The 10,148-nt window shown below is 36.6% G+C and overlaps 2 protein-coding genes across 3 annotated transcripts in view; both read left to right on the top strand.

The window, feature by feature from the left end:
- Window positions 1–1,573: 1,573 nt before the first annotated feature.
- Window positions 1,574–3,916, top strand: LOC107668083 (transmembrane and coiled-coil domain-containing protein 1). The gene is made up of 7 exons (XM_016459857.1): window positions 1,574–1,779; window positions 1,929–2,006; window positions 2,092–2,151; window positions 2,373–2,419; window positions 2,573–2,640; window positions 2,795–2,939; window positions 3,125–3,916. Exons 1-7 carry the CDS (start codon window positions 1,710–1,712, stop codon window positions 3,221–3,223), a joined length of 567 nt encoding a protein of 188 aa, XP_016315343.1. The 5' UTR covers window positions 1,574–1,709; the 3' UTR covers window positions 3,224–3,916.
- Window positions 3,917–5,375: 1,459 nt separating this feature from the next.
- Window positions 5,376–10,148, top strand: part of LOC107668102 (aldehyde dehydrogenase family 9 member A1-A) — a 7,178-nt gene continuing 2,405 nt past the window's right edge. Inside the window, exons 1-7 of one of the 2 annotated variants that reach the window (XM_016459892.1) lie at window positions 5,376–5,518; window positions 5,870–6,021; window positions 7,561–7,706; window positions 8,034–8,163; window positions 8,274–8,408; window positions 8,525–8,721; window positions 9,732–9,872. In XM_016459892.1, the coding sequence (XP_016315378.1) occupies window positions 5,871–6,021; window positions 7,561–7,706; window positions 8,034–8,163; window positions 8,274–8,408; window positions 8,525–8,721; window positions 9,732–9,872 (900 nt within the window). In that variant the 5' untranslated portion in view covers window positions 5,376–5,518; window position 5,870. Of the gene's footprint in view, window positions 5,519–5,864; window positions 6,022–7,560; window positions 7,707–8,033; window positions 8,164–8,273; window positions 8,409–8,524; window positions 8,722–9,731; window positions 9,873–10,148 lie in introns of both variants that reach the window. The other variant, XM_016459891.1, reaches the window with a different exon arrangement.

Raw genomic sequence — 10,148 nt, 5'->3', positions numbered from 1 at the left:
TTTCATTTGGAAATCAAGGTCTGGAGGAAGACTGGAGAGGCACAGAATCCAAGCTGCTTGAAGTCCAGTGTGAAGTTTCCGAAGTCAGTGATGATTTGGGATGCTGTGACGTCTGCTGGTGTTGGTCCATTGTGTCTGATCAAGTCCAAAGTCAATGCAGCCGTCTAACAGGAGATTTTGGAGTACTTTATGCTTCCATCTGCTGACAAGCTTTATGAGGAGATTTAGGAGATTCTGATTTCCTTTTCCAGCAGAATTTAGCACCTGCCCACAGTGCCAAAACCACTTCCAAATGGTTTGCTGACCATATAATAATACTGTGTTTGATTGGCCAGCCAACATGCCTGACCTGAAGCCCATATGGAATCTATGGGATATTTTCAAGAGAAAGATGAGAAACAGTCGATCCAACAATACAGACGAGCTGAAGGCTCAATAGTGCCTCAGCAGTGCCACAGGCTGATCGCTTCCATGCCACACCTCACTGATGCTGGAGTTTGTGCTAAAGGAGCCCCGACCAAGTATTGAGTGCATAAATGAACATACTTTAAAGAACTTGAACCTTTCTGTTTTGCAAATCCTTTTTTGATTGATCTTAGGAAATATTGTAATATTTTGAGATACTGGATTTTTGACTCATGAGCTGTAAGCTCTAATCATCAAAATTAAACCAAACAAATTTACTTTACATGTAATGAATCTAGATTCTAGAATATATGAATGTTTCACTTTTTGAAATAAGTAAAAAAAAAAAAAAGAACTTATTTCACAATATTCAAATTTTTTTGAGATGCACCTGTATGTATGTATATATTATTGATAGTATATAGTATGTATGTATATATATTTAGATAGATAGATAGATAGATAGATAGAATATGAAAAGGAAAAAATTAAAACGTTTTCACGCTGTTTTACATTGATGATACAGCGATGGAGTATTGGCTACAACATGGCTGTTGAATATTTCCCCAATTTTTATAGGAAAGCAAAATTAAATACTTTTAAAGTTTAGAAAAACTATATTTGGAATTGTTAAATCAAACCTTCAAACTTTTAAACAATCACATAGTACAGTAGTAGTACATAGTACAGTATTATTGTACCTTTATAGTAATATTTCTTGTTTGTACTTAAATTGTTATATTAGAGTGAATTGTTTATAATATAACACAATATAATGTAATGCATAATGATATGAATATGAGGTATTATTACATTACAAAAAAAATATTTTAAAGGAGAGCACAGACTCACAATCCCTACTGCTTAATTTGTTTCAGTGGATATGAAATTTGCTGTGTAACAGTAAATGGTTCAATTAATAATGCATCAAATTTACAGTTCCCTACATTGCAAAGCAGTCTAAAATCCTTTTAAAAATCATTTTTAAAAATCGCATCCTTAAACAATTAAATTAAACAATCCACCAGCAAATCTTCATTACTATAATTAAAAAATAAATAAATAAATAAAAAATTATATCTGTTCGTCATCATGCCTCTTACTTGCCGACATATAAAGCCGGGTCACTGCCACTAGTAGGAGATGTGGAGTCATGAGTTCATAGCGCAACTACATTCAGAACCCACGAGGAAGCCGGGCGCACATTGATGATATCATCACAGTAATGCTGACGCTGCTACAGTAGTTTGTGGCTCAACCAAAGTATTATCTAGTATTATCAGTCTCCTAAACGTTTTTCCAAAATGAGCACAATGTTTGCAGATACGATCCTGATTGTGTTTATATCTATTTGCACAGCATTATTAGCGGAAGGTATGTACACGCTATCTTGAAATGGAGTTTTACATGTCAGAAAGCAGTTAGCGAATCCCTTGGAAAATGTCCTAAGCTCAGCAAATACAGGACAACCGCATTAGCTCTGGCAGTGCTGGATAACAGCTCGTCTTGCTCTGTTTCTACAGGTATAACATGGGTTCTGGTGTACCGCACAGACAAATACAAGAGACTAAAGGCCGAGGTTGAAAAACAAAGTAAAAAACGTAAGTCATATGAACGAAGCATGTTTGTCATTTTTATGTATTTAATACATGTGGCCATTGATTCAAATTCTGTAACATGTTTCAGTGGAGAAAAAGAAAGAGACAATTACAGAATCAGCTGGGCGTCAACAGAAGAAAAAAATTGGTAAATGAGATTATTAAAAATATGATTTTATGATGATTTATGTATCATGATGATTATTATTACTATTAACAAATACTAAAATAATTATTATAACCGACAATTACTAAAAATATGCTGTTGTTACTGTTGTTATTATTATTAACAAGTAATACAAATGTAATTAATATTTATTCTGCAACGTAAATGGAGTATTACTGTAACCACAATGTTGTATTCAACAGAGAGACAAGAGGAGAAACTCAAGAACAATAACAGAGATCTGTCTATGGTATTGTAATATTTTCTATTGCAGTTCTTACATTTATATCACACAATTCATTGTTTTGTGTTATATCTTATTAATTCTCATAGATAATGTTGTGAGCTGTCTAACAAGTTACACTTTGTTTTGGCATTGTCTTAAAGATATTTTTAATTGCAGGTTCGGATGAAATCAATGTTTGCCATTGGCTTTTGCTTCACTGCTTTGATGGGCATGTTCAATTCCATGTATGTAGACTTATTCAGTGCATTATCACTGAATCGCTTTGTTATAGGCTAAATGTTCAATTATTTCTTAGGCTAATAGTGGTATGATTTGCTAAAGTTACCTAAAATCGCTACTTCACTTATGTTTACTTTTTTTTTTTTCTCTCCATTTCAGCTTTGATGGTCGTGTTGTAGCCAAACTTCCATTTGTCCCGTTGTCATATATCCAAGGCCTCTCACACCGCAACCTCCTTGGTGAAGATTACACAGACTGTTCCTTCATCTTCCTCTACATCCTGTGCACCATGTCAATTCGACAGGTAATGCTTATCTATTTATTTATATATATATATATATATTTCTTCTGTATTTTTGTGAGTGAATGGAGCACGATCCAAGTGCAATAATGCAATGGCAGTTTTGAGGGAAGAAATTAGGCTTTGACACTGTTCATTTATATAATGCATGCCCTAACCTTTTCCACTGAATACTTGTGTTGTTTCAGAATATCCAGAAGATGTTGGGTCTCGCCCCCTCCCGGGCCGCCACCAAACAGGCTGGAGGATTTTTAGGACCTCCTCCACAAGCTGCCAAGTTTTCATAAACATTTGTAGACAGTGGGATACCTACTTAAAAAGATCAGACACTCAGCTGTACATTGTGTGAACAGCACTCAATGTGAGAGATTTATAGTCAGGTTGTGCAGCTACCGTTACCTGTGATGACCACAGAAGTCATGTGCATTGTGTCTTTTTGGTTTATTGTTGTTTTTTAATCAGGTAAATTTATAACTTACATGTAGTCACATTTCTAACAGAAAGTGTTCCTTGAGCAAAGATGGTTATGAATGTAAATTCAGTCTGAAGCATTTCTGTAATGTTGCTCAGAAGGCTACAATGATTCTTTGTTGTAACTATTATAATTTTATGATTACCTACAAGCAATATGAATTAATATAACTTCATATTTAGAATTTGAGAGATTAGTTTGATCGGTGGATTCTTAGAATGTTTATCTCTTTTTTTTTTTTTTGGATTGTCTGTGTAAAAGTTTTATTTAAGTATAAGGATTTTGTGAGTTTAGACCTTAAACCCTTGAGCATTTGTTCCTCTAGTTTTTATTATGATTATTATTTCACTATTTAATGTTCAAATAGCATTTGCACATGATTAAATAAATGAATAAAAAGGAGTTTTACGGTTGTTAAAAAAAAAAAAAAAGTAAAATGGTATGCATAATACGGCCTAGGCCAGAGTCATTGTTTTGTAATTCAGAGTAAAGTTTTAGACTTCTGCAATTGTCCCCCACAGGATAAACTTTTTGTAATAGTCTCGGATGGTTAATCTAGAAGTAATAATGTTTGTTTAGGTAGAGCATACATTTTACATATGTTATAGAATTGACATTGAACATTTCATTGCCAAATTTATTAGCGCAAAAGACAAATAAATTGGCTGACGAGTACATAACTAGTGATAGATGGAGAGACAGAAAAACAGCAGAGTTGCAACAGGAACAAAAATGTCATTCATGAAGTTGAGAAGACACTTCCTCCCTAATTATGTCCCAGTTAAATTCTCTTTCAAGCTGGAAAGAGCTGACATTGTTGCAATACACTCTAGTCTATTGTTTGTATGTTGTCTGAGGTATACAAAGTGTTTCTTTTAGAGTTCATGGTTATGTTACAGAGGCGCAAGACAAGAATCATGCACATCAAACGGAAGATGCGTTTCTGGGCCCGTATTCACAAAACATTTTATCTGCTAAAAGTTCTCCTAAATAGCAGTAAAAGTTTTTAGCTAAGAGTTTTCTCTTAAAACCTATTCACAAAGCTGCTGAGACAAACTTTTACTAAGGAATAGAGAGAAGTCTTAAGCTAAGAGTAAGGGCAGGGTTGACCTGTTGCTATGGATGATGTCAGCATACTTACTAACTATGCACACAGTGATTGTCAGGGATTTATCCATAGAAATATTGTAGAGTGCAATATTATGCTGCCATATTCAAATAAAGGTTTAAAAATAAAAAAATTTAATTGCCACATTCAAATAAAGATTTTAAAATGCAGGATAAATGTCACTAATTAAACAAGTATATGTTCAGCTTGTTGTCAGCCTCTTACACGTATGCTTCTCATAATTAGTGAATATGCATATAAACAGCCTTTTAATTAACAGAGTAGAATAATCATGGCTGATAGTAATACATGCAAATGTAAAAAAAAAAAAAAAAAAACTGGATGCAAGAACAGCTGTTACTTCTTGCCCAACTGGTTAATGAAAACTGATATAATCAAAGGAAATTTTGGAGTTGGGATAACCTCCAAAACAAAAAACGATACCTTTTTAAAAGGTCATTATCATCAAATGTTTCTAAAATGTTTATGTTCCGAGGCAGACTGCCAGCAACAGCTGTTTTAGGATAGTTTGTGGCTTGGTCTTATGATTTAGGAGTCCTCTTCACTACTCCTAACGTTTCACAGATGTAGGAGCTAGTTTTAGTGCTAAAACGCTTTGTGAAATACTCTTAGAGCAAAAAGTTAGCAGTCCTAAATTTAGGATTGACACGCCCATTATTTTTAAGATTTTCTCTTAAATCGGCGAGTTATGAGCTACTCGTAGCCCTAAGATATTTTGTGAATACGGGCCCTGATGTTTTGCGCAATTCTTGCCTTCTGGAACTTTGGCCAAAATGTGTTGAAACCATAAAAATGTGGTCTAAAGGCGGTGCTTAAGGTATAAACCATCCCATCCACCCTTTATGTAATCAAATTACGGGGTCAGCTTGAGCAACCATATGCTTTAAAGTCGAAAAAATTGTGGAGACGTCCTCCTTTCACTCCACGACCACAGAAGGCGAACCATCTACTTTTGAGCAGTAAACAACTTGTGTTGAAAAGGTAAAGAACATGCATTTGAACGACTGCTTAGTGCATTGCATGCATTTTTGTTATAGTTGTACAATTAATGCATAAACATTAATAGTCACTGATGCATTCTTATTAGTGAAGGTTCATGTAGCAAAACGTTGTTGTTTCAATGACCTGTAATGGGGCGTTTCCCCGTTGTAGCAGCAATGTGGATTAGCCAAGTGCACTACGAACTAGATATTATTCGAAGTCGGTGCATGCATAAACCTTTGTCATTGCACGTTATTGACACTACTGCTTGCATGTGTGGTTGGAACAAAAATATATTGCTAACAAGTATTTACATTCACCGAGCATTTGTATGGCTCCCGTCAAGACCAGAATGGCACAGCAACCGCTTCTGTCGCTGCCCGAGTTTCAGAGTGTTTCCACGGGTACTTTGGTGGTGAAGGAGCCGCTGAATTTCTGGGCAGGAGCGAGAGTGAAGCCGAAGGACACAAATAACTCTGAACCAGTATACGAACCTGCAACTGGTATGATTTTTTAAAACTAATAAATTACTTTTCGGTCCTGTGCAGTTTTTTTTCTTCTAGTTTTGATTCCACTATCGAGCGGTTCGCCTTCCTCGTGTGCATTTCCGTTTTGATATCTTATGATCAGCCAGACAGCTGACCAAGTAATAACAATATTCATTTTATATTATTAATAAACATGGCAAAATATGATTAAGCTAACCAAAACATATAAAAATTAACATAATATACAAACTAGTGGCACATGGCATAATAATGAAGCCCATGTCAGCAGTATAGTAAAGGAACATAAAAACTTGCTGTAAAGCAGGAGCAGTTGGTAAACATACGTCATGCATCCAGGCCAACAGGTTTCAGTACAGAATGCAAAATGAGAGGCTGCTCACTGCAGTATGAGGAGCCAATGGGTGGAGCTAGACACCCCAACTACACCCTAACCCTACCCATTCAAGTGGTACTCACTGCAGAGTCAAATGACTTCCATCTCCACCTCTCTGGACGGCTAATGGAGTGGAGGGATAGAGTTGTGGGTAGGGTTAAGGGTGTGGTTGGATATTCTAGCTCCACCCTTTAGGCACGAATGAGGGGGAGCTCAATGTCATTTGGCTCTGCAGTGAGCACTACTTGTGCAAAATCGTCTTAATTCACCTGCTAGGCCTAAGAAAATATGTAGACTTTTTGTGAAGAAAAACTTCATACATTTAGTGTGTAGCAGCAAGTTTTGGTACATACTACCAAGTCATAGTTGTGTCTGGGGAAACCACAGACTGCTTTGTCACATATATTTACATGAATCCTGTCAAAATAAACTGCCTGTCAATCATCTTGTGACAGTTAATGTCCTCATATACACACTCTGCATTTCATAGTGTATAGTCAACCATTTGTCCTACTGAATTGAAGAGAAAAGGAGCACATTGATCTGCCAGTCGAGGGCAATTTAATCACTGTTTTTGTTGCTGTTGTGCTGTTGCATCTTTATGAAAGTTCACAGTGTTGTTGCAGATAAAATATATAATGAGAAAAATACATTTTTATCAGGCTTTATTATTAATCACTCCAACCCCTTTACCCAAACCACACATACTGTATATCCATAATGTTTGTAGTTTTTTTTATTAGTGTTTGTAGGTCTTAACTGAGTCCTCCTCCAAAGCATAGTGGATTGTGGGAAATATTAGCTGTTAGAATGTGCATGTATCTGCACTTTGAAAATCCACCAGAAAAGTAGACTATCAGTGTATCTTTGGGATTCTCAGGGTTTCTCTCAAGTCACCTTTAATTATGATTGAGTGCCCTAGTTTTACAGGCTGTGCATTGAGTTATTGATTTACAATAATTGCCCTGTAGTCTGTTGCTTCACACCTCAATAGTCAATTATAGGAACAGTACTTTGAAACCAGTATATTGTTAAGTCTAAATCTGAAAATCCTGAACTCTTTAATTTCATGTAGGAATTCAAAAAAATGTACTCACAAACGGCCGTTCCTTCCAGTAACATGTTCAATGCATGTCCTTCAGCCTGTGTTTTGTTCTCAGGTCGTGTGCTGTGTGATATGATTCCCTGCGGAGAGGAGGAGGTAGATGAGGCCATAAAAAGTGCTCATTCTGCATACCTAAAATGGAGCAAATTATCAGGAATGGAGAGGGCCCGGATCATGCTGGAGGCTGCCAGAATTATTAGGGTAAATGCATGTAATGTATAGCATTGCTTCTAAAGATGATCCAATGAACACGGTAGTCAATAGAGTGCAACATTCCAAAAAGAAAAATCCTATTCATTTATTACATGGGCAGTTGTATTTAATGATAACTAGTACACCTTTAAAACAGACCTACTGTACACTCCAAGTTTGTTTATTGATTATATATGCTGAACTTATATTTTAAATAATGATCAACAGCAAAATATCTGGTGTAAAACTACATTACCTATGATTCTGCAGGGAAATTATGTCATGATGTTGATTATTAGATTCTACCAATTAGCAAACTTCTATTCTTGAATGTAGGAGCGCAGAGATGAAATTGCGAGAGCAGAAGTGACCAACAATGGCAAATCAATCACTGAGGCTCAGGTGGATATTGACGTTGCTTGGCAGTGTATTGAGTACTATGCTGGCATTGCCCCCACTTTGTCAGGTAGGCTTGAATACTGGTTAATCAACTTGACAAGGTGGCTGGTCTCAAAAAAATTGCAAAAAATGGAAATATATATACATCATATCTAAGAATGGTCTTTCTATACTCAGGCCAGCATATACAGCTTCCAGGAGGATCTTTTGCTTATACCAGAAGGGAGCCACTGGGAGTGTGTGTTGGCATTGGAGCTTGGAACTACCCATTCCAGATAGCTGCCTGGAAGTCAGCCCCAGCTATGGCCTGTGGTATGAGAAGATTGCTTTATATATCTGTAATTTGTGGCCGGCTTTTGTTGCTCCATACTTTTCTTGTTCCCCCCATGTCCGTTTCTGCCTCTTATGGAAACATCTTCTCCTCTTAGGCAATGCTATGGTGTTTAAACCATCTCCCATGACCCCAGTGACAGCAGTCATGTTGGCAGAGATCTACAAAGAGGCCGGTGTCCCAGATGGACTCTTTAACGTCGTACAAGGAGGAGCCGAGACTGGAGGATTGCTGTGCCACCATCCCATGGTGGCCAAAGTGTCCTTCACTGGCAGTGTTCCCACTGGAAAGAAGGTATAGTATGAAAGCAAAACAAAAAAAAATTAAGAAAATTAGTAGCGTTAGTACAAGGTACTGTTCGCTGTAAATATACACATTTGGAACCCATATGCTCTGTATGCAGCAGTAATGCAGTAGTTCTTCTCAACCTTTTTTGCCCAAAGGCCCCACCATTGTTTAAAACTAATCTTTTAATCTTTTCTTAAGATTTAGTTTAGGTTATAGTTAGATTATTTTAATATATTAATAAAAATGTATTAATTAATACTTTGAAGTTATACTGCACCCCCTTGATTGAAATCCACTGCTCTACTGGATATAGATTTTTATTTTATTTATTTTTATTTTTTTTTTTGGCTTTTTCGCCTTTCTTATGATAGGACAGATCAGAACTGACAGGAAGTGAAGTGAGAGAGAGCTAGGGGAGCGTGATTGGGAAAGGTCATTGAGTCGGGATTCGAACACAAGGCTATTGGCGCCGACATAGATGTAGATTTGATTGGTTTTAAAACCGTAAAAGCTCAGGTACACCAAACCAACATCAAAGAAATAGTAGCGATGAACACCGACTGTGTTGTCATATCATGTGGCCTTCATGCTGACCAAAAATTTCATGTGAACACATCACAAAGACTACAGCCAATGGCTAACTACTACATATGTGCTGTTTCTGCATAAGAGGAAATAACTCCATACCAGCAAGTGGCAGTAGTCTGTATTTAGCATTCATAATGGAACCCGAAAACTAGGGCTGCATCAGAAAATTGCATATTCTCTTCAATAAGTGATTACTCAACAACCATTTAAAAATTATGTTCAGTATAGTATGCCTGTGTATAGAATTAATATAATCTGGACATACCAGATGTCATGTGACCTACCATTGTCATGAATACTGTGAATACTACGGATATACTCTTTTCCCATACAGTTTTTCACCTACTATACATTAGGGAAGTATGCAAATGTAAGTGCAATATGTATTTAAAATGTATTTTTGATGTGGTGTGATGTACCCTATAAAGGTTATGGAAATGGCAGCCAAAGGTGTGAAGCAGGTGACTTTGGAGCTTGGAGGAAAGTCACCACTGATCATCTTTAAGGACTGTGAACTGGAGAATGCGATAAAAGGGGCCCTCATGGCCAACTTCCTCACCCAGGGAGAGGTGTGTTTAAAAAATATTTAATTTCTGTTTCAGCCACACACTTTTTATAGACAGAAAGCCACTTGATCACTTGTTTATTTGCACTTTCAAAGTGGATATTTTTAGATGACCCAGATGAGGCTCAAACCCACAATTCTCAGCTTTCAGTAGGCCATCAGGCCCACATGTACAGCTTCTTTAGTGTCTTGCTGCACTAATGTAGTACTGTAATGCATATAAATCTGAAGACATTTCTAGAAGACAGAGCTTCTGTATAAATATAGGACGACAGTACTG

Source organism: Sinocyclocheilus anshuiensis, unplaced genomic scaffold (genome assembly GCF_001515605.1).
Source record: "Sinocyclocheilus anshuiensis isolate Anshui unplaced genomic scaffold, SAMN03320099.WGS_v1.1 scaffold1024, whole genome shotgun sequence".
NCBI lineage: Eukaryota > Metazoa > Chordata > Actinopteri > Cypriniformes > Cyprinidae > Sinocyclocheilus > Sinocyclocheilus anshuiensis.
This window is presented reverse-complemented; position numbering and strand designations above follow the sequence as displayed.

What these genes read in the sequence shown, in the direction of transcription:
- LOC107668083 (XM_016459857.1), top strand. Translation starts at nt 1,710, where the DNA reads ATGAGCACAATGTTTGCAGATACGATCCTGATTGTGTTTATATCTATT. An exon ending in CACAGCATTATTAGCGGAAG is followed by an intron (nt 1,780 to 1,928) that starts GTATGTACACGC and finishes CTGTTTCTACAG; the next exon opens with GTATAACATGGGTTCTGGTG. An exon ending in TGAAAAACAAAGTAAAAAAC is followed by an intron (nt 2,007 to 2,091) that starts GTAAGTCATATG and finishes AACATGTTTCAG; the next exon opens with TGGAGAAAAAGAAAGAGACA.